This window comes from Bos javanicus, chromosome 19 (assembly GCF_032452875.1).
Source record: "Bos javanicus breed banteng chromosome 19, ARS-OSU_banteng_1.0, whole genome shotgun sequence".
Classification (NCBI taxonomy): Eukaryota; Metazoa; Chordata; class Mammalia; order Artiodactyla; family Bovidae; genus Bos; species Bos javanicus.
This window is the reverse complement of record NC_083886.1, coordinates 52,794,195-52,816,719: the sequence shown is the minus strand read 5'-3', so window position 1 is coordinate 52,816,719 and position 22,525 is coordinate 52,794,195. Positions and strand designations below refer to the sequence as shown.

Here is a 22,525-nt window from a genome sequence, read left to right as displayed (position 1 = left end):
ACTGAGCGTGACCCCACAGGGTGGGGTGGAAGAGCTGGGCTGGGGTGGCTGGTTATGCGGAGCCTTAACCCACCCCCATGATGGACAGGGACAACAAGGACCTTGTGGAATTCGCCCGGATCCACCCATCAGGCGGCTGTCCCGGGGACCTGGCCCCCCATCTCATGATCACCGGGGGATCCTCCCTGCAGAGCAGCCAGCTGGCCGGGGACCCGGCCCCCCATCCCCACCCTGCCCACCCTCCCTGGCTGCCCCGCACCCGCAGCCCCTCCTTGTGGATGGGAGGACATTCCTACGGTCAGTGTCTGAGGGCAGGTAGGGCACGGGGCAGGACAAGAATCCTGGTGGGCGTGGTGGTCAGTGCCGGCCCAGGGCCCTGTTTCCTGCTCTGCTCTGTCTGACCTCAGTGCCGTGTCTCCACAGGCCTTGGGCACCCTGCCCTGCACCAGAATCTGCCCCCCGGCTTCCCTGCATCCGTGCCCGGCTCCATGCCCCCCGTCTTCCCCCTCTCCCAGGAAACCCCCACACAACTAGTCATCCTGCCCTCTGAGCCCACACCCCACACGGCCCCCCATGCGCTTGGTAAGGGCCTCTCGGGCCAGGCTATTTGCATGTTTTGGGGGGGATCAGAAGTGGGTATGAGGAAGGGAGCAGCCCCCTTGGGTGCTGGGGAACGGGCAGCGAGGCAGGCACCCAGCCAGGGTCCGAGAGACAGGTGTGAGGTGAGAAGCGAGGGCTGGAGGAGGCCCGCTCGGTGGCTGGGATGTGGCCCGGTCATCCTGTCTCCACCGAAGCTGACCACTCTTCTGGCCCTGCCTACAGCTGATGTCATGGACCAGGCTTCGCTGTGGCCCCCCATGTACGGGGGTCGGGGCCCCGCCTCCCACATGCAGCACCCGGGCCAGCTCCCCGTCTACTCGCGGTCCCAGTTCCTGCGGCAACAGGAGCTGTATGCCCTGCAGCAGCAACAACAGCAGCAGCAGCAGCAGCGGGCCACTCAGGCCCTGGAGCTGCAGCGGGCCAGCCAATTCCAGGTACCCACCCCCTGGCCATGCCCAGCCAGGATCCAGGGCACCACCGGCTCCCTCTGTGCTTCAACCTGGTCCAGTCCAGGAGTCCCCACTGCCCACCACCCCCCCCGCCTCTGCCCTGCACCACAATGCCCTGAGCATTGGGGACCCCGGCTGGGCTGAGCCTCTGCCCCACCCCAACAGCAGAAGCCTGAGGACCACCACCTGGAGCTGGAGGAGCCCGCCCAGGAGAAGGCCTTGAAGTCCACCCACAAGCCAGTTGCCTTAACCCCCACGGCCAAGGGCACCCCCTCACCCGCCACCGCAGGCCCTGCCAAGCTGTCACCCTGCTGCCACTCTCCCGCCCCGAAGCCCCCCCCTGCCAGCTGCCCTACACCACCACCGCATCCTGGCGCCCCGTGCACTTTATCCGTCTGCCCCACTGGCAGCTCTGGGCTAGGCTCCAAGCTGCCCGGCACCGAAGACAAGAGTGGGGAGGGCCAGCGCCCCAGAGCCGACCTCAACACGTTGGAACCAGGTGAGTGCGGGCGCACTAGGCTGGCCTTGGCCTGCCCCCCTCCACTCAGGCCTGTCACCTGCCTGGTGGGCTGAGCTGAGTGGGGACCAGGCTACCTGGCTTGGCCCCTGCAGGGCTGGCCTCACCTTCCCTGTCCCCCTGATGGGGCCTGGGACAAGGTGGCCTGTCCCCCTGCTCTTTCCCTTCCTCCCTCTCCGTGTCCTTCTGAGGGACCCATAGGGAAAGCACTTAGGGTCCCTGCCCCTGGCAGATGGGGCAGGGTGAAGGTCAGGCCCAGGCAGCCTGCACTGGAGCCTCAAGGATGAGAAAGCGCCTGGCCTGCCGGGGATGGTGGCAGGACCACGGGGCAGCAGCCATGAAGCTGGGCAACATGGAGCTCATTCTCACTGTGGGGGCCCGAAATGCCACGGCTTGGGCCCGAGGCAAGGAGCAGCAGCCTGCGGTGAAGGGTCCAGGCCCAGCCCGGCCTCTGCAACTGCCCTCCCACCCACTGCCCGCCAACTCCCCACAGCTATTTGATTCTCTCTGAATTAGGCTAAGAGTTTACAGTGGAAGCCCATGTGGCAAACATAAAACCCGTCCCAGTTCCACAATAAGGAGGCTGAGCCAGCCGAGGTGGTTGTGTGTGTGTGTGTGTGTGTGTGTGTGTGTGTTTTAGACTTTTTTGCTTTCTTTTTTTTTATTGTAGTTAATGGGGCGTAATGCCTCCGACAGGCTGCCAGCTCGTTCTGGTTCAGGGAAAACTCTGATTCAAGTATCTTGTTTTAAAATCCCCCCTTTTCTGGTTAGCCACACCACACATGCCAGAGGTGGCCTCTAGGGACCCCCCCAGGAATCCCCCCATCCCGCCAAGGCTGCGGCAGGAACTGGGGAGCTCACAACCATCCTGATCGAGGAGGGGGGCCTGGGAAATCGCCCCTCCTGCCCCCGGTGCTCTTCTTCTGCCCCTTTCAACACACCGTGTCCCCATTCCTGCCTGGCACGTTTCACAGGCAGAGGGTTGGCTGGGGACCCTCCCCACCAGTGGAACTGGGGCATTGGAGGCCACCCTTGTCCCCAGCTGCTCTCCTGACCGCGCTCCTCTCTTGCAGACCTGCCTCCCGGATACACGTGCCCCGCGGCGGCCAGCTCGGGCTTCTCCCTGCCCCGCAGCGTGCACTCATCTGACCTCTCGGACCCCGAAACTATGCAAACCGCCCCCCTGGGGCCCCAGCCTGAGCTGGCCAGGACGTTCCCGCCTGGGGAGCTCTGCCTCCGCAGCCCCCAGAAACTGGAGGAGCCTGGGCTGCCCTCAGGGACCAGGGAGGCCACCCAGGACCTTGCCACCACGCCCCACCCTGCCGAGCGGGGACCCCCGGGGAAGGCAGCAGACCCCAGTCCACTGGAGGGGCTGCGAGAACTGCGGTGCGGGGCTCTCCTCGAGGGAGGGGGCCCTGAGGCCTCTGGCCAGGCTGATTCTACTCAGGGAGGAGGGGCCCAAGAGGCAAGGACCACGGAGGAGGGGCGGGAGGAGGGAGAGCTGGGGCCCTCGTTGGGGGCCGGTCCCCAGGCCGTGGAGCAGCCGGCGAGGAGCCTGGGCGCCCTGGATCAGGCCGAGCCGGGCAAACAGCAAGCCCCTACAGAAGCAGAGGCGGAGGAGGTGGCCGAGTTCGAGGAAGCCGAGCTAGAAGAGGAGGAAGAGGAGCAGGACTGGGGTTCAACTCCTGACAACAGCCAGCTGCCCAGGGAGCTGCCCGGGCTGGACGCTCTGGTGGCAGCCACCATCAACCTGGGGGACCTGCCTGGCATCGGCCCACTGGACTCTCCGCCCCCCGCTGTCCCTGGGCCACCCAGAACAGCTCCCCTGCCCCGTAGCTCAGGGATTCATGGAATTGCCCTGCTCAGCGAGCTGGCCGACCTGGAGATCCAGCAGCAGAGGACTGAGCCAGCCCTGCAAGGTGAGCCCTATCCCTCCAGAGCCCCGGGAGCTGGACCCTCAGGCACAGACTCAGGGTCAACCTTCAGCCCCACTCAGTTGTCCCCACAGTGTGTCCCTGGGTCAGGAAACCAGGCAGGTGCGCCCACACCTCCAGCATCACGTCCAGCCCCACCTGCAGGTTGGGCCATGGGGGCAAGGCCTCAGGGCCAGGCCTGTGGCCCCGATGGTGGTGTCAGGAAGACCCCTGGGATTCTCACGATGCCCTGGGAGGCAGGGGGTGTGCTCAAGGTTGTCCCCATTTTATGCACAAGGATGCCAAGGCCCACAGGTCGGGGGGTGGGGGGCCCAGGTCACTTACGATGATCTCACAGCCAGGAAAGGGAAGGAGAGATGGCGCTCTCTCTGCAAGCTATCTCCACCTTGGGTTCTGCAGCTCCCGAACCTGATACCTGCATGGGGTCCAGCTAAAGACACAGTGACCCTCGCCTCCCAGGCCCTGGGAGGAGGGGCCCTGGGGAGGTGAGGCCCCCTAAGCCTCACCAGGCCCCCAGAACTGACCTGCTGGGCAAGTTGCTCCTGGGCTCCCTGCATCCCACCCAAGGGTCAGGCCTCTGCTTAGGCCTCTCTAGCCCTTAGGTTCCCCCCCCGAGACTCCCCCCAGGCTCTCCCAGCTGGAACCCCAGGGGGGCAAGGGGAAGCACCCCCAGCCAGGCACTGTACCCAGTCGACATTTATAGAAAGAACCCAACAACATCCTCAGCTGGCCTGCCCGTCTTCTCACCATAATGAAGCTCTCACAGCCCACAGCCAGCCGCCAGCACCTCTTGTGCTGCGTGGAGATAAGCGAAAGTTCTTGTTAATTTCCCTGAAGGCCTCTGTGTCACTCCCTCCTCCTGCTGTCTGACCAGAGGGGCCACCACTGTCCTGGTGAGGAGAGTGAGCCAGTGAGCCCTTGCTGGTCATGACCCCTGGAAAGGTGGGGTGGGGTGGCCCTGGGCAGGGGGCTCTCCTGCCCAAGTCACCTTGTGAGTGTGGCTGGCGTGAGGGTGCACTGAGCCGATGCCAAGCACCATGTGTATGGCCACCCGGTCTGTGCCTGTGAATGCCTGCTGGACCTGTGCCCATTCATTGAATGAAAGCTCACGTGTAGACCACGTGTGTCCCATTGTGGGCGTTGCAGCTGCCAGTCCAGGCCAGGCCCTGCCGCCACTGCTGGGTCTCCACCCCACCTTCCCCTTCTGGAACCTGCAAGCCCCCACTCTCCCCTCTTGTTTCTCCCAAGCCCCCCACCCTCCCTTCTTAGAGCCCTCGGGACTTCACCCTCCCCTTCTGCCGCTCCCAGGCCCGCCCCTTCCCACTGTCCCAGTTAATTGGCCGGTCTGCACAGCCTCTCTGCTCTGGAGCTGTTCCTTACAAGCTCAGTGACTGCCTTGCCTGAAATTAATTAGGAAATCAGCTTGTTTTCGGAGCAAAAGGCAGGACTCACAGGAGAAGATGGGAGAAGAACATCCTGGGAACAGGCTGGGATGCGGAGGGGAGAGGGAGGGAAAAGATCCCAGAGAGTCGGCAGGGCCTCTCGCCCTCTTGTCCTTGAGTACATCCCCTTGAAGTACATCCCAGGCTGGGGAGAGCTGCTGAAAGGCCAGACGGGGACCCCTGAGAAGTGAGTGAGGTGGCAACCAGGCTGAGAAAGGTGACGTGGCCCCCGGCTCCATAGCCGGGCCCCAGGCCGTTCGCTCCCACGCTGGAACCAGCTCCACTCTCAACAGCGTGGGCCTCCAGAACCCTCACTGCTCCCACCAGTAGGACTTGGCCCAGGACCCTGGCTTATCCCCCATCTGGGCTCAAGTCCAGGGAGCTCAGTGGGCAGGCTGCCCAGCCCACAGACCTCCATTCCAGCTGGGACAGGAACTCAGGCCCCAGACAGAGTCCTGAGGTTGAGGAAGTCGGACACCTCTGGCCATTCGCTTGTCTGACCATGGATTTTTAGGCCTGCCTGCAGGGGCCCATCCCCGAGGCGCCCAGAATGCCCCACTCTGCACTTGGAGTGGCCACCAGGGGCCATGGTGCCCACTGCGCTTCCCATCTACCCAGGGATTTTGTGAAGCCCAGGCCCCGTCCCAGAGTATGGTTGCCCCTTCTTTCCTGAGTGACCCGCCCAGTTTACATGATGAGCTGAGACCCCCCCTTTTGATCCCTTTTGATCTGCTACACTCCCTCCTCCCACCTGCTCCTGGCCCCAAGAGCCTCTACCGGCCTGGCTGGTTGGGAGGAAACCCAAGTCTTGGGCCTTTTCTGTACCTGTGGAGCCTCAACCTGCCTGGAGAGCCCAGCCCCACATCCCTCCTGGGACACGGGGTGTAGACCTGGAGGCTTGGCAGGTAGGACTATTGTTGTCTGCCCAGGCAGCTCCCTGAACTGGAGAGCAAGGCAAGGTCTCGTTTGGAGCCCAGAGAAGAGCCCAGCACCACCAGCACCCCTGCCATCTCCTTGAGCCCCCCATACCTGCCCCCCCCCAGAGCTCACCTGCAAAACTTTGCCATCTTAGCAGGCTTAGCCTGAGGAGTAAGTGAGAGGCAGGGAGGAACAGGGAGGCTTCCTAGCAGTTACAGTGACCTCAAGGGACAGGGAGACCCTGTGGAACTTTTAGCTGAAGTGGAATTTGCAGATACCAGTGCCCCAGCCTGAGGTAGGAGAAGAAAGCTCCCGCAGCCCCTCCACTGTCTTCCCAGGGCACCTTTGACCCAGCACCCCACCTCTGGCCTTGGCCCAGCACTGCATCCAGAGGGTTGAACTTCCGGTGTCCGCCTGTGCTTTGTCCTATCACTGAGACTGGGTCACCCTGATGGCTCCATCAAGGCTTTGACCGGGCACCTCCTCTATTGTAGTTATTCAGTGGGAAGTGTCTTTGAAATGATGTGATATCGCGTTCCTTTTCAAACGTTGGATTCACTCATTATTTATATCAGTGTAACTTGCGGATATTTATTCACTTCAATCTATTATAATGTGTCACTGTCACCATTTAATCTGGTGATTGAATTGTCTCAGGTTTGGCCCCTTCAGCTGGATCGTTCTCTGAGCACATCCTGTGTTCCCAGCTCATACCCAAACCCTCTTGGGCAATGTCCCCAAGAAGGCTGATGCCTTTTTTCAGAGGATATTAGAAGCCACGTTCAGGGTGTAGGTGTGCTCATTAGCACTGGGGTGTTTGGGCTCTCAGGTCTTCTTCAGGGGCAGAACTGGCTGTGTGTTCTAGACGTCACGACTACCCACTATACACCTCTAGCCCTAGGGACACTATCTGACCCCATAGGGCTCATCCTGGCCGGTCCCTCCCCAGCTGTTGCTCATAGGATCTGCCCACCTGCGTGTGCCCTACCCCCACCCCCGTCTCTGCCCCCAGCCCCTCCTCATGGTTGTATTCAGCCCCCAGTCTTCACTCCAGGCCTGTCTCATGAATGGATACTGCCCTCCACTGGCCGGGCTGTGACCCCACACTGGGCTGTCCCTCCCCACCCACCAGGGCTGTGACACTCCACGTTTTCATGAATCTGGAAGAAAGCAAAAATGCAAGGCAGTTGCTGTTAGAAGCGCAATGAGCCCTATGCCTTAACGAAATCGTTTGGTCACTGTCCTGAGGACTTGTGCCATTCCAACTGGCCTGGCCCGCGGTAGCCGAGGGTGACATCTCCCTCACCCAGAGCTGAAGCGAGGGCTAGGTGTCTGACCAGGGACCGTCTCATTGTTCCCGGCCGCCTCACCCTCGTCCTTGGCCTGCGTGTCTCAGGGAGCCGGACAGCCTATGGGTGAGGTGGTGGTATGGGGTGGGAGCATGATGCAGGCTGGGGGTGAGGGGCAGCCTGGGCTGCGCTGAGATGCAAGGTGACGTCAAGAGACTCTTTGAGGGACAGTGTGTGGCCTGCTGTCATCACACTGACCCTCCTGTCCCCTGCAGAGGAGGAGGAGGTGCTGGCCTTCAACCTGCAGCGCCTGGCCACTCTGGCCTCAGCCTGGTCCCTGGTCGAAGCCGCTAACCTGGACAGCCCCGCCTCCTCGGCCCAGCCCCCCACTGCTGACCCCTGCAGGGCTCCCACCCTCACCCCCCGCATGCAGATCCTGCGGCGCAAGGACACCTGGACCCCCAAGACCAAGCCTGTGAGTGGTAGGGGTCCCTGGTCGCCCCCATTGCCCACTGCCGTGACGGTGGGCGGGGCCTCGAGTGCCCAGGCTGGCTGCCCGCACACCCCATCGTGGTCCCCTAGCTGGGCTCACAGGCCCCTGTGCCCCTGCCCACTAGGTGTGCCCACTGAAGGCTGCCATCGATCGGCTGGACACGCAGGAGGTGGAGATGCGCGTGCAGCTGGCGGAGCTGCAAAGGCGCTACAAGGAGAAGCAGCGGGAGCTGGCCCGGCTGCAGCGCAGGCACGACCATGAGTATGGCCCAGGCTGGCAGTGGGGTGGAGAGGGTGGGAGTGTGGCTTGTGGAGACGCCGCCAGTTCAGGGCAGAGGTGGGCACGGCCCAGCCCAGGGCCATCGCCTTGTGGCCGGGGGTAAACCTGTGTGTGATGGGCTGAGCGGGGGCCAGAAGGCGGGGGGCCTGGGAAGGTCTCCAGAGGCAGTGGAACCATGAGGCAGTCACCCAGTAGAGAATCCAAGGTGCGGTACAGTGTGGGGTGGAAGAATTACGCAGCAGAGGCTCGTGCAGGACAGAGGCTGGTCCTTGGGTAGTGGGGCAAAGGGTGAGGGTAGAGAGGGGCCAGGGCAGGATTGGGCTTGGAGGGGCAGAGGAAATTCCAAATTTGTCATGGCAGTGGTGGCAGCTTACGTGACTGGTGTGTACAGGACGGCTGGAACTGGGAAGCAGGGATGGTAGGACCCTGGCTCAGCCATGCCCTCCACGGGCGGCCAGGCTCCCCAGGCCCAGTCTTGGGACAGCTAGCTCCCACCATACCCCCAAGGGCGGTGACCTCTGCTGGACACTTGTTAGGGAGCCAGGAAGGGCATCAACCTCTGACCACCCTTCCTGCGGTCCCCAGGAGAGACGAGAGCTCGAGGAGCCCTGCCAGGCGAGGGCCTGGCCGGCCACGGAAGCGCAAATACTCCAGTTTGCTGCCTGCCCTGCGCCCCAGTGACAGCAAGAAAGTCAAGTGAGTCCTGGGTGCAGGGGTCCCGTGGGGTGCCTAGGGCTGAGGTTACTCAATGAGGCTGGGCTGGCCCAGGTGCCCTTAAGGCCTGACCAGTGGGGCTGGGCTCCTCTCTGGCTCCCGGGGCTGCAAGAGCCCCCCCCTCACAGCTTCTCCTGAAGACCCAGAACCCCAGGCCAGCCGTGGTGGTGAGTGCTGCGGTGTCCAGGGTCCTGAGCTCAGTTCATACAAGCCCCACCCCCTGGGCCTGGCACGTGGCCACACCAGCCCCACGCACCTGGCCATGGCCAGGGCGGTGGCATACCCCCTGCCTGGCCCCAGCCCCCGCCCGGTCCCACGAGTGCGAGGCGGCGTTGCGTAAAAGCCTCTTTATCTGCACCGTATAGAGTCGTTGGTCACGCTGCGGTGCTGCGCACGGCTGCCGGCACGCGGTTATTATCCATTACCCGCCCGGCGCAGTCGTTGGCGCACTCCCGGGCCTGGTATAATTGTCCTTCTCGGCTACAAATTGCCTCTCCCGGCAGGCCCATTTGCATAAATCCTCGAGTTCCTCCAAACACGATTGGCGCGGCGTGTGCGCACTGCATCAATCCTGATGATTTGGTAATAATAGTTAAATCGGCACTAAATGGTTCCTTCAATTAAGACAGAGGCAAAAAATTAATCTCAGGGCTTTATGTCACAAAACATTAGCAAATGCCGAGAAGGTTACAGGGAGGGGAATTCGCCTCGGCTGCGGGCGGGGGAGGGGACGCACCATATGGCTGGGGGGAGCCTCCCGGCGCTGTCCCTCCACCCTGCCCAGGTGTCACCCGGAGGGGGCTCCAGGGGGCTCCCTTTGAGGACTAGCCAGAACTGTGGGGGCTGCTGGCTAAGGCCAGGGCCTGGCAGGGGGCCCTGTCAGGGATCCTCTTGTCAAGGCTGCCCCACACTTGTCTCAGACCCACCTGGCACCAAGCGCCAGCCCGAGCCTGGAAGCCAGGTCCTGGTGCTTGCGTCTGGCCACTTTCCCCTCTGACCTGAGAAAGCAGGCCCTGGTTGGCGGGGGAAGGAAACCAAAGCCAGGGCCCTCCCTTCCTAAGGACTGGGGTTCCCTCCCACCTCTCCCCATCTCGGGCTCCTCTCCACTTTCCATCCCTCTTCTGGGCCCCTACCCTGCAGTAGCTGCCGACAGTTGGGCCCAGGCAGGAAGTGGGAGGGCCAACGCCTGGGGGCCACGCGTGGCTGCGGGCCGGCTTCCTGGCTGGCCTCTCCGGGCAGGAAGGTAAAAGTTGACTTCTGGCCACACAAGGCCAGGGCTGGGTCAGGGCCCTCGGCCTCCATCTGGGACTCATTTTCATTAATGCTATGTGGGGAGGGAGAGCGCAGGTGAGAGGCCCAGCCCCCAGCCCCTGTTTGGCCAAGGACAGAGCAGAGCTCTCAGCGTTATACCTGTGGGACACAGGGAACCAGGCTCAGAGTCAGCAGCTCCCAGGGCTCGGGAGCCGGGTTGGGGGAGATTCAGAGTCCCTCCTTTGAGATCAGGAATTGAAGGCAGGGACAAAGTTCTGAGGGGTCTGAGCCCAGCAGTGGGAGTCCCAGGGGCTAGGAGGCAGAGCCTGGGCACGAGTTTCTCTGGCCACTGCCCCCCCATCCTTTTCCTGACCGTGGTAGAGATGCTTCACGTGGACCCCATTCTCAGCAGACTTTCCTCACTCCCTCTTTTTTCCTAATTGCAGTAGCTGCTGGCCTTTGGACTCTTTAAGGGCCAGGCCGGGGACCGGCACGATCCCACCCCTACCTTGTAAAAAGGCACAGTGAAAGGCACCCTCACTTTCCAGGTAGAAAGACTGAGGCTACAGCCCAGGAGGCCACAGGCCAGGTCACACAGTGGCCCAGCTGGCTGCAGGGCCGTGGCCCCTGAGCAGCGGGCAGAGGGGGCCGACTGGGTAGCAGGTGCCCCAGGGGCTCAGCACTGGCTTGGCTCCCCCCGCCCCAGCAGTTCTGGGTGCTTGGAGGAGCCTGGCCCAGGGACACAGCCTTGGCCAGGAAAGAGGCAGGGCCCTCACAGGGAGAAGTGGGTCTTCAGCCTTAGAGCTGCACCGCACACCCTGCCCTGGCTGCCACCCCAGGGCCTGTCATGGGCACGAGGCCCAGGTGCCCAGGTGTGACCTCCGCCCCCGTGCTCCCAGGGCAGTGCGGTCTAGCCTGAGCCTGCTGTGTGCTGAGCTGCGGGGCGGCGATGATGAGCCTTCGAAGAAGCGAGGCCGGCTGGAGAAGGGCACCTACGTGGGTCTGCAGCCCGCGTCTGTGGTGAGTCCCCGCTGCAGCCTTCCCCTTGGACCAGGTGCAGGACGTCAGACAAACAGGACAGGGGGCAGGCAGAAGGCCAGCCCCAGGCTGAACACGCCCGCCCCGCCGCACCCCTAGCCACCACCCAGCTGGAGTCCCTTTGCTCGGATGAGCAGATGAAGCCCAGCGAGCTTCGTACGCCTCACACAGAGGCGGGCTCCTGAAGGTATGAGAGGAGCTGGTTGTGCTCCACGACACCCGCCTCCTCTGCTCGCTCCAGCGAGAGGAAAAGAGCGCGTAGGTGTCGCGGGTCACAGGACACGCTGCCCTGGTCACAGGTGGACGATGCATACCTGCTGCGTACCTGGTGTAGAGGGTGGGCCAAGGACAGCTGTTCCTCCCTTGGGACGGGCTCCCCCCGGGTGCCAGGCCCCCCATTCCTTCTCAGTGCAGTGGATACATCCTACCCCACTCCTATTATAGGGTCCTGGGAGGGACAGGCGAGAGGAGGGTCTGAGCCTGTTGTCACCTTGCCTGACCCTCCCCTAGCAGGAGGCTGGTCCCTGTCTCCAGGACAGGCACTTGGGTCCTTGGCCTCCCTCCCCAAACCTGAGTAGGTTGGGCGCCTGGAGAGGCAGTGAAATGGGGGATAGACAGGCCCAAGTTTAGACTCCACTGGGAGGCCAGAGCCCTCTCAGTCATTTTGAGAGGGCCAGGCCACCTCTCAAGCCTACCTACCACTGGTAGAAGGGTGGCCGGAGGTTGCAGGGCCATGGCTCAGGGTCGGGGTCCCCAGTGACTGCAGCCTCCACCTGCCTGTTCACAGGAGAAGGTTCGGTGCAAGAAGAGCAGCAGTCAGGGCGACCTGGCATCTGCTGTGGCCCACAAGGTGGCCCAGCTGAAGCCGAAGGTCAAGAGCAAGGGGCTGCCCACTGGCCTCAGCCCCTTCCGGCGGAAGGAGGCCACTTCAGGGGGTCGCATCCGGAAGAAGCTGTCACGAGCCAAGAATGCCAAGGCATCTGGGGCGGCCCGGCACCCACAGCCGGATGGCGGCATTGGCGGCAGGGAGGCACCTAAGTTCCCAGCCCAGCCGGCGGTGGCCGCAGCTCGTGAGGCAGGCAAGTTGTTGGTCCAAGCAATGCGACCAGGACCTCCGCGCTCACTAGGGGCTGGGGCAGGGGGTGGTCAGGAGCTCTTGGAGTGTGCCAGACCCAGGGAGACCCTCTTGCTGGCCTAGGATGGATTCTCTGTGTCCCACCCCCACGCAGGGGGCCATGGGGAGGAAGCAGACAGCTGGATGCATCCTGGAAGGAGGGGTTAAAAATAGCCCTTCTGCCTGCTCCAGCCGGCCTTCCTGCCATGTCCCGCCGGGTGACCTGGAGAGGTTATCTGGCCCCCAGCAGACACACATGTTCAGAGACAGGGGCCTGGAAAAATAGATCCTTCCTCTCTGCCAGCCCCTGCCCCCTCCTCCAGGTCCCGCCTGGGAAAGAACAAAGGGAAGGAAGAGGAAGCAGGAAGCCAGAGGGCATCTGGCAGGAGGACGAGGGAGGGAAAGGGGCTGCCCCCGGGGATGCGGACCCTCAGCCCTGCAAGGTGGGTGCCCCACTGTCCAGGGCGTAAGAAAGGGAGATTGAGACAGAGAGAGGGAGGTCAGAGAGGCCGTCCCTTCTCCTTCCTGGTCCAAACACCCTCACCTGGACACCTGGCCCGGGTGTCTGCCCCAAAGCAGCCCCCATGGGACAGTGACGGAATCTACTCGGCCCCTGACACATCCGCACACATGAACCATCCACTCCCCTAGCCGTACCCCAAAATGGCGCTGCTCTGATGCCAAGTCACCTGGACCATCCACCTCCCCACAGACAGCGGCTCGGACAGTGAAAACTGTGATGGTCTGCTGGAGACAGAAGAACCCCCCAAGGAGCCCGGGTTGGTGCTACACGCTGGGGCCCGCATGGCCGTGCTGGGGCCCTCGCCCTCCTCCGTGGTCAAGATGGAGGCCAACCAGAAGGCCAAGAAGAAGAAGGAGAGGCAGAGCTTGCTAGGTACCCAGGGGGCCGGGGTGGACTGGGGCAGGCCGGGCCGGTAGGGGCCCTGGAAGGCAGCTGGGGCTCCTGCGACGCCTGCTCTCCCCGCCTCCCCAGGGGCCTGCCGCCTGTCCAGCCCCGAGAGTGAGGTCAAGGTCAAGCGGAGGACAGTGAAGACCAAGGTGGGCAGCAAGCTGGAGCGGGCCCCGGGACGCAGGCCCCCAGGTGGGCCCGGCAAGAAGAGGCCCAAGGCCAAGGGTGGCCTGCGGGCAGAGCCGGGGGCTGCGCCTGGCAGGGAAGCCCTCTGCGGCCCCGCCCGGGCCTTCACCTGCCACGAGGAGGGCAGCAGGCTGGCCAGCGAGCGCCTCAAGAGAGCCACGCGCAAGAGCACCGTGCTCCAGCCGGGGCTGCGGGTGAGGGCCGGCGGGCGCCCCAGGGTCCTGGGCTCGGCGGTGGGTGCTGGATGTGGAAAGCCTTTGGGGACCCTCACCCCACTCTCCTCTACTTGCTACACCAAGTCACACCCTGGGACTCATACTCGGGGTCTGTCTGTGTCACTCCACGGGCACACTGGGGGCAAGGAGGTTTGTACCACCCTCACCTCACCCCTCTCCTCCAACAGCGGAAGAACGGGGCCCTGTCCATCGCCCTGTCGCCCCGCAACGCCAAGGCCATCCTGGGGAGGGGCCGGAAGGCGGGCAAGGTGAAAACCAAGGCCGTTGGCAAACAGGTAGCATCCCTGCCCCAACCCCAGGAGACCGACCGGCCTTGATCCCCCCACCCCCCAACCCGTCCCAAGGGAGCTGACCCCTCTGGCCCCCAGGGCAAGGGCCGGGCGGTAAGTCGGCTGCTGGAGAGCTTTGCCGTGGAGGACGACTTTGAGTTTGAGGACAGCAGCTGCCTCTCGGAGGACGAGGAAGAGGAGGAGGCCAGTGGCCCCCTGAGCGCCGAGCAGAGCGCCGCCCTGGGTGAGCGGCCAGGAGCGGGCACAGAGCATCAGGGAGGGGCGGTGGTAGGCAGGCGGGGGGCCGGGCACTGACGCCCTGGTCTCCCCAGCACGCTCGTGCACCATTCATAAGGAGGACCTGCAGGACGGGCTGCCTGTGCTCATCCCCAAGGAGGACAGTCTGCTGTACGCAGGCAGCGTCAGGACCCTGCAGCCCCCCGACATGTGAGGCCCCAGCGTGTGTGCAGGGAGGGCTGTGGGCAGAGGGGTCTGCAAGCCTGTCTCATGCACCTCTTGCCATGCACCCCCCCACCCCCAGCTACAGCATCGTCATTGAGGGAGAGAGAGGCAACCGGCAAAGGATCTACTCTCTGGAGCAGCTGCTGCAGGAGGCGGTGAGGGGACAGCCCCTGCTCGGCTCACCACCCCAGGGAGGTGGGCCTGACGGCACCCAGCCCCTCCTGGGCACCCCTTGGCCAGCCCGCTCACGGCTGCCGAACTACTGTTCCCGCAGGTTCTGGATGTCCGACCACAGTCCAGCCGGTACCTCCCGCCTGGCACAAGGGTCTGTGCCTACTGGAGCCAGAAGTCCCGCTGCCTGTATCCAGGCAATGTAGTGCGAGGTGAGCGCCACCCGGGGACCCCCACCGAGGCCCATCAACTCCTCCCCTCAGGCAAAGCTACAGACCAGAGGCCCCTCCAAGACCCCTAGGGTGCCGGGGCGGGGGAACCCTGTCTCTCAAGCAAGGCTTCCTACCAGCCCTGCTTCCCAGGCCGAAGCGGGTCGGATAAGACAGATGATAACCTCAGCTCCTTGGTCAACAGGAAAAGGCGAGGGGCTGCCTAGGTAGGGACAGGGTGGAGCTTCTGGCTGACCAGAAGGCCTAGCAGAGAGGGGCCCCAGAGCCCCGGACCTGAGGGTTATGAACTGGTCACCTGGGCACTGGGGTGAATCCTTCCGCTCCCTGCTCCCCTGGCACAGGATGTGGGGACCCTGGGGTCGGACAGGTGGGTGGGCAAATCGGCTGGCAGGCCTCAGCCAGGCATGTGTCTGCATCCGTAAGCCTGTGCACAGGGGGAGGTCGGGGCCCTGTGTCCCTGCGCGTGTGCCCGGGGATGCCGGTGATGGATGGCGGTAATATTGCCTCTCTGCGGCACTTCAGGAGGGGAGGCGGGCTGCTCCTGGCTGCCACGGCAGCTCCAAGGTCAGATGTGATCAGGGAGCAGAATGTCCCAGCATCATTTGTCAGGCGCTCTGGAGCCCATCCCATCATTCTCCTGTCCCGGCCACCCGGCCACCTGGGAGAGCCTCTTGGGCACGGAGCGGAGGGCAGTATGCTTAGGTGGGCTCTGTCTCCAGGTGCCTCCAGTGATGAGGAAGAGGACCTGGACTCCGTGGTGGTGGAGTTTGATGATGGGGACACTGGCCACATCGCCGTCTCCAACATCAGGCTGTTGCCTCCGGACTTCAAGATCCAGTGTGAGCCCCGGGGCCCTCTAGGGTGGCGTTCTTCCTTCCTGGGTCAGCCCATACAGCTGGAGTTCGGCGGGCTTCTTCTGGGTCCAGACATAGGCTCCCTGGTCTCCCAAGAGGAGACTCACGGGGAAGAGGTCGCCCCAGCAGCACAGCACTGAGGCCCCTGGTCCACCCTGCAGGCACGGAGCCCTCGCCAGCCCTGCTGGTGTCCAGCAGCTGCCGGAGGACCAAGAAATCTTCCTGTGAGGCGCCCCCGCCCAGTGAGGCCACTGCTCCCAGCCTGTCTCCTAAGGCTCATGACGGGTCCGAAGCCTCAAAGACCTCCGGGAAGAAATCCACAGGCAAAGACAAAGCTGGTACTCACAGGACCTCGGGTGGGGAACTCCCTCAGGAGTGGGGGCGGGGGAGGAAGGGTGGGCGGGTGGTTTCTCTGACTCTACCTGGCCTCTCCCCAGGCAAAGCAGAGCTCCTGACCTCTGGTGCCAAGCCCCCCGCCGGTGCCTCAGACCACTTCTTGGGCCGCCGGGGCAGCCCCCTGCTGAGCTGGTCAGCGGTGGCGCAGACCAAGCGGAAGGCAGTGGCCGCAGCAGGCAGCAAGGGGCCGGGCATGCTGCAGAACCTCTTCCAGCTCAACGGCAGCGCCAAGAAGCTGCGGGCCCGCGAGGCCCTGTTCCCCATGCACAGTGTGGCGCCACCCGTGTTCGGCAACGGCTTCCGCGCTGACTCCTTCAGCAGCCTGGCCAGCTCCTACGCGCCCTTCGTTGGCGGGGCTGGGCCTGGCCTGCCCGGGGGTGCCCACAAACTGTTGCGGGCCAAGAAGGCCGAGGCTGAGAAGGGCGGGCGGCGGCGGGCGGGCAGCGAGTTCCTGGTCAAGCTGGACCACGAGGGCGTGACCTCCCCCAAGAGCAAGAACTGCAAGGCGCTACATGCTGGCGACAAGGACTCGGGACCCAGGCCAGGGAGGTCCCTGCCCAGCCCCAGCTACGGGCACCCGGCCCTCATGGGCAAGGACAGGAAGGGGCGGGCGCCCGTCCACCCGCTGTCCATGGGGCTGGCGCTGCGCAAGTTCGCAGGCCAGGCTGAGTACCCGCTGCCCTGCGACAGCGACTGCCACAGCTCCTACTCAGACGAGGAGGAGGACGGGCCTGGCCTGGCACCCGGCGTGCCCTCCCGCTTCCTCGCCCGCCTGTCCGTGTCCTCCTCGTCCTCGGGTTCATCCACCTCCTCCTCCTCGGGCTCCCTGTCCACCTCCAGCCTCTGCTCCTCGGACGACGAGGGCTCTTCCTACACCTCGGATGAGGAGGACCCCACCCTGCTGCTGCAGACATGCCTCACCCACCCAGTGCCCGCCCTCCTGGCCCAGCCCGAGGCCCTGCGCTCCAAGGGGGGCGGCCCTCACCCGCATGCCCAGCGCTGCTTCCTGTCCAGGGCTGCCGTGGCCAGTGGGGGAGCGGGCGCGGGCCCCAGCGGCAACAGACCCCGGCTCAAGCGCAAGGAGGCCCTGAGCTTCTCCAAAGCCAAAGAGCTGTCCCGGAGGCAGCGGCTGCCCTCCGTGGAAAACCGGCCAAAGATTTCAGCCTTCCTGCCCGCCCGGCAGCTCTGGAAGTGGTCGGGGAACCCCACGCAGGTAGGTGGGCCTGGCCTGCGCAAGCGCCCTCAAGATATGCCATCTGTCTCTCCTGCACACTGTCTCTCTGTCATTCCGGCCTGTGTCCCCTGCCCACCCTGTGCCCCTGGCTGTCTCCTGCAGAGGCGTGGCATGAAGGGGAAGGCCAGGAAGCTGTTCTACAAGGCTATCGTCCGGGGCAAGGAGACGCTTCGCATCGGGGACTGCGCGGTCTTCCTGTCGGCCGGGCGGCCCAACCTGCCCTACATCGGCCGCATCGAGAGCATGTGGGAGTCGTGGGGCAGCAACATGGTGGTGAAGGTCAAGTGGTTCTACCATCCGGAGGAGACCAAACTGGGGAAGCGGCAGAGCGACGGGAAGGTGGGGCCGCCTGGTGGGGGCTGGGGTCCTGGGGGTCTGGGCAGGCTCAGAGTGGGGGGCCTTGGGAAGAGGTATCTTAGCAAACTAGCACCAGTGGGAAGAAGGGGAATGAACATCCCCCCTCCCTGTCCCCACACCTCAAGGCGCCAAGGGTCACACGAGCCCCACAGGGAGTAACATGGCTGAGGGCTCAGGCCTAGAGCCAGGCCACCTGGATCCCTCCCCGACTGCTTCTATGACTCCTAGTGGAGTGGGTGACAGTTTCACCTCGTGGGGGGCTGTGACCCACGGCAGCACGTAGCACCAAGCAGGTCCTGCCCTCAGCAGTGCCCCCTACAGCAGACCTTCTGGTCCCTGCCTGCCCAAATCAACCTAAGACCCTAAACACCCCCAGCACGCTGTCCTGTCTTCCCTGAGAACCGTGTTTGCAGATGGTGCGGAAAAAAGTGTTTCTCCCACTCTGCCCGCCTGCTGGGGCTCCAGGCGCTGGCTCCCGCGCCACACGGTTACAATCCTATCCAGAACTGAGGGTCCTGGGGTTGGGTGGGGTGTGCTGTCCCAGGCCAGACCTGACCCCGGGCGCTCCTTACCCCGCTCCCCGGCAGAACGCGCTATACCAGTCCTGCCATGAGGACGAGAACGACGTGCAGACCATCTCCCACAAGTGCCAGGTCGTAGGGCGCGAGCAGTATGAGCAGATGACACGGAGCCGCAAGTACCAGGACCGACGGGACCTCTACTACCTGGCGGGCACCTACGACCCCACCACGGGGCGCCTGGTGACAGCTGACGGCGTGCCCATTCTGTGCTGACTCTGCGCGGATGGCCACAGGTGACCCACCCACCCAGCGGTGCCCGGCGTGCAAGCCACAGGCACAAGAGGACGCAGCCCCACGCTTCTGAGTAGGAGGCTGGCCCACACCTCGGAGGGGCGAGTCTGAGCAAATATGCAAACCCACCAAGGCAAGATCCAGGCTTTTTTTTATTATTATTATTTTCCCTGGAAAGCGAGAGAGCTTTTAGGCGTCGGAACCCAGTCCCATCCGTCTGCTGCGGAGGGTCAGCCGTGCCCCCAACTGGGACCCGCCGGCCCTCTCTGTTTTCCCGCATCGGCAGTTCACGAGAGATTAGAATCCAAGCCATATTTTCCCTAGTACCTCCGACTGTCTCCCACCAGGGAAAGCAGAAATCAGGTGTGTTGTCTATTTATTTCTCTATGTAAATATTGTATTCCTTGCGGGGAAGTTTTATGGAAAAAAGTGGAAAAGGATTTTTTTTTCCCCACACGCGTGACAAGGGTGTGTGTGGGTGAGTGTGTGTGTGTGTCTGTGTATGTGTGTGTGTAGAGATTTTGTTCTGGGGGGTTTTCTTTGAAAATGCACTGTTTTCCTCAGCCTAGCTGAGTTCCAACTGGGGCGTCTGTGACGACAGAGGCAGCTGGGGCGTGGTCTAAGGGGCCAGAGGCCACAGGAGGGATCAGACAGAACCCTAGATTATACCTGCTGACCTCTTGGGGGGACTGTCTAAGATGGAAGTCACACTCGAGTTTATTTCCTTTTAATTCATCTCCTGGGAAAAAAGTATTGGGGGAGGTTGATGATAAGGGTCCCTCGGCGGGTAGAAGGGAAGCCAGGAGCAGGCTCCCCAGCCCAAAAGTGTGACTGCAGCCATATGTATCTTACCTCTGTTTATAACAAAGCAAAAATGAACAAATGTTTCAAACTATCAATATGAAAGGGTGATGTTTTGATTTTATTTCCTGAATATTCCAAGTAATTTCTGATTTCCGTTTCAATGATCAGCTTGCCCAGCTTCCACCCTGAGCAGGAAAGGAACTGGCCCTCCCCAGCTCACGTGGAGGTTTGCGGGCCTTTTCTGCAGCCACTTGGCAGGGCTGATGGCCTGGCAGGCTAGTGCTTGGGGCCCAGAGCAGGGTTCCTCCTGCCCACACCCCAGCCTCGGGTACAAGGAGCGCTGCTCTGCCCAGCGCCGTAACTACTGTTGTGCTGCATGGGTGTCCCAGACCCTCAGCACCACCCCAGTAACCCCGGAGAACACGTCACCCTTCGCTTCTCCTGAGGCCAAGAGGGACAGGCAGGGCAAGCCAGGCCCATGACCCAACAGCCCTTCCCTCCCCCACAAGAAACGCACTGAGGGCTCCATGCTCCCATGTCACACTGAGGGTCCCCTGGCCTCACTGAGAGCCCCAGGAAGGCCCCCCAAGTTAGCCACTGCTCCTTCGCACGGGCTCTTGTGTGACCCACAGACCCACACCAGGTACCTGGGAAACAAGTCGGCGGGTGCCTGGGCCCCCTTTTCTTTGCAACCAGGAAATCACCCCGCCCACCCAGAGGGCCCCTCCCCTGCCCTGGCGGTTCCAAGGAAAGTACAGGGACAGGGAGGGGTTCCCCTGCACCCCAGCTATCCTCTCCCACCCCAACTCTCCCCTTTGTCTCGGCTCGAGTGCAATATTTCATTCCTGGTGGTCGTCCTGGAGACGGCGGCCAAGGTCCTGCTGGCGGCTGGGGAAGTGGAAAGATGCCTTGGAGAGGACACGGCCAGTTGCCAAGGCGCATGTGGGGAAGGTCCAGCCGCGGAAACCAGAACCTGAGGCTACTTCCAACCCCAGTCTGCAAGGCAGGAAGGAACAAAACAGGCAGCCTTTTCTTGGCCCTCCCGCCTTCCCATTGGTTCTTCTCCCTCGTCTGTGGATTTCTGTCCTTTGCTTTCTTTTCCCATCCCCTCTGTCCGTGTGCGCACGGACAGCGCAGCCCCGCCCCGTGGTTAAACCTGGCAAAAGCACGACTCATGTAAATGTGTAAACTAAGAGGATGGTTGATTTTTTTTTTCAATGTAAACACTAAAAACAAACAAACAAAAAAAAATGCAAAGGTTTTATGAACAGCAAACTCTATGTAAAGGCATTTTAGTATTAAATTTTTTATTGATAACTTGCTTAAGAATAAATATATAAACTATTGTACAGGTTTTCAGTGGTCCAGAATCCTAACTGCACCCCAGTGTCCAATGTGTGTGTTCCAAAGGGACTCCCTGGAGGCCCCAGAGGCCGGGGTCTCAGCAGACAAGGGACTAGGGCAACGGCAGGCCTACCCTGCAGCAGCCTAGCACAGCCTAGAATTGGGGGGCTGGGCCTTCGAGAGACACATGCGACCAAAATGGCTTTGGAGTGACCTTGGCTTTGAGACGCACCCCCCTGCCAGGACAAGGGTCCCTCTCTTGATAGATCTCTCCCAAGGTGGGTCAGATGTCCAGCCTGAACATGTGGCCAGGCCGGGTGCCTCTGGAAGGGAGGAGGGGAAGGTACAGGCATGGGAGAAAAGGTGGTCCCCAAAGTGGAGGGGAGGGGTCTGGGCAGACCGGACAGCAGACGCTGTCTCCTCACAGAAGGCATGAATTTACTCATTTGACAAATATTTTCAGCTATGCAGCACTTACACTCAAACAGCAGTCCTGATTGTTCAATGGATGGTTGGCCCCCATCAGGGCCTGGGGGATGCTGGGCAGGGGTACATCTCAGTGTGAGCCCCCCTTCCAGAGAGCTCTGCTCAGTGAGGCTGCAGCCCTGAGGGCCCCCCAGGAACCCTAGCTAGGGGGGCGCTGTTTTCCCTCCACCTCTAAGACCTCCTGGGGAGGACCCCTTCAGCTGAGACTGGGACCCCAATGAGGGGAGCTCAGGTCAGGGCAGAGAAGTGTGGGTAGTGGGGCTGTGACCCCAGGGTTGTCAGGAGCTGCGAGCCATTCACACAGGGGCACGCACACGCTGCCAGCCCATCCATTCTGGGGCTGCCCCGGGCCAGCCCTGATCATGCCCTGTTCCCCTTTCTCATTTCCTCCGCGGGGGATGATTCAGTCAGAGAGAGCAGACCCCTCCCTGGGGTGCAGAAGGCCCAAGGCCATGTGACCAGCCAGGTGTGACAGGTGAGGCCTGACAAGTTCTTTCCTTGGGCTGGCCCAAGTCCATAAAGGAAGGTGATGAGAACGGGGCTCCTGAGCATGAGGCCTGGGGCCGCAAGAAGTTGGGACAATCAGTCCGAGCTCCGGGTTCAGTCATGCCTGAAGGCAGACAACCTAGCCCTTAGATTCACCGAGTACATGAGTCAGCAGCCCCCACCCCGTGCAGGTCTCCAGCTGCTCAGGAGGGAAGCCCAATGCCAAGGGCTGCAGCAGGGAGAGGAGAGGGCAAGCCCAGAGGAGGCCTTGGGGACTAGGATGAGCGGCAGAAGGGGTCTGAGCAGGGGAGTGCTAGCTGACCATGGTTTCCGGCTCAGAGACCCTCCATAGTCTGGGGAAGGGGGGACTGGGCAGAGACCCCTGTGGGCCTGAAAGTGCCTTTGGTTATGTGCTGAGGCAGAGTCCAGGCAGGACCATGGCAGGGAACAGGGAGGTGAGGAACATGGCTGGCTGGTGGCCAGGAGGTACAGAGGGGCAGAAACAATAGCTGGACTGTGGCCAGGGCCGGAGCCCGAGTGCAGGACAGGTCTACACTGTCTGCTGGACGATGGAACACACAGAAGTCTCCAGGCGGAGTCCAGAATCAGATTGAGATCCCTCCCTCTGTGACCCCACAGTCAGACTCAACCAGCACCTCGGGGAGATACCGGCACCCAGAGAAAGAGTCTAAGGGACTGGGGTGGGGACAGGAGTTCGGGTTTGGGCTAGAAGTGAGGGGGTCCCTGAAAACCAGGAACCTGGGAGGCGTGCCAATGGGCACAGGAACGTTGGCAGGTGGGGTGAGCGGGAGGCAGGAGACCACAGCGACAGGTGAGGACCACAGCCGGACCAGGTAAGCCTCCGAGGCTCCGTCCCCAGCAGCCCTACTTTCTCCTCCCCTCTCCCAACCCCTCCCTCTTCCTGCCTTAACTCGGTGCGGCTCTTGCTTCTAGAACCTCCTGCCCTCCAGAACAGGGCCTGGCAAGGGACGGAGGCACATGAGAGGCCACAGAGCCCCAAGGGTTAAACGTGCGAGACTGCACTTGGATCAAGACAAACGAGCCATTATGTGAAATGCTGAAGCAAGATAAGTGATGGCATTGGGTGAGTGAGATCAATAAAAGTGATGTTTTATCAGGTAGAAATGACAACCCGGCTGATCGCAATTCGTTTTTAATACCACAAACCAATTGGGGACAGGGGCTTTAACTGTTCTTGCCCGGCTGGGGCGAGGTGGCTGGGGGCTGGG

The 22,525-nt window shown here is 62.5% G+C and overlaps 1 protein-coding gene across 5 annotated transcripts in view; it reads left to right on the top strand.

Moving 5' to 3' along the window:
• The window catches only part of BAHCC1 (BAH domain and coiled-coil containing 1), a 62,426-nt gene extending 42,112 nt beyond the window's left edge, over window positions 1–20,314 (top strand). For 3 of the 5 annotated variants that reach the window (XM_061392590.1, XM_061392591.1, XM_061392594.1), the window contains 22 exons: window positions 89–297; window positions 424–582; window positions 823–1,034; window positions 1,215–1,548; window positions 2,640–3,485; window positions 7,425–7,624; window positions 7,767–7,903; window positions 8,507–8,617; window positions 10,786–10,906; window positions 11,712–12,003; window positions 12,751–12,933; window positions 13,033–13,328; window positions 13,538–13,645; window positions 13,739–13,883; window positions 13,972–14,086; window positions 14,181–14,256; window positions 14,376–14,484; window positions 15,222–15,341; window positions 15,518–15,694; window positions 15,794–16,965; window positions 17,089–17,325; window positions 17,931–20,314. In XM_061392590.1, the coding sequence (XP_061248574.1) occupies window positions 89–297; window positions 424–582; window positions 823–1,034; window positions 1,215–1,548; window positions 2,640–3,485; window positions 7,425–7,624; window positions 7,767–7,903; window positions 8,507–8,617; window positions 10,786–10,906; window positions 11,712–12,003; window positions 12,751–12,933; window positions 13,033–13,328; window positions 13,538–13,645; window positions 13,739–13,883; window positions 13,972–14,086; window positions 14,181–14,256; window positions 14,376–14,484; window positions 15,222–15,341; window positions 15,518–15,694; window positions 15,794–16,965; window positions 17,089–17,325; window positions 17,931–18,137 (5,566 nt within the window). In that variant the 3' untranslated portion in view covers window positions 18,138–20,314. Of the gene's footprint in view, window positions 1–88; window positions 298–423; window positions 583–822; window positions 1,035–1,214; window positions 1,549–2,639; window positions 3,486–7,424; window positions 7,625–7,766; window positions 7,904–8,506; window positions 8,618–10,785; window positions 10,907–11,711; window positions 12,008–12,750; window positions 12,934–13,032; window positions 13,329–13,537; window positions 13,646–13,738; window positions 13,884–13,971; window positions 14,087–14,180; window positions 14,257–14,375; window positions 14,485–15,221; window positions 15,342–15,517; window positions 15,695–15,793; window positions 16,966–17,088; window positions 17,326–17,930 lie in introns of all 5 variants that reach the window. The other 2 variants (XM_061392592.1, XM_061392589.1) reach the window with 2 other exon arrangements.
• The last annotated feature ends 2,211 nt before the right edge of the window (window positions 20,315–22,525 follow it).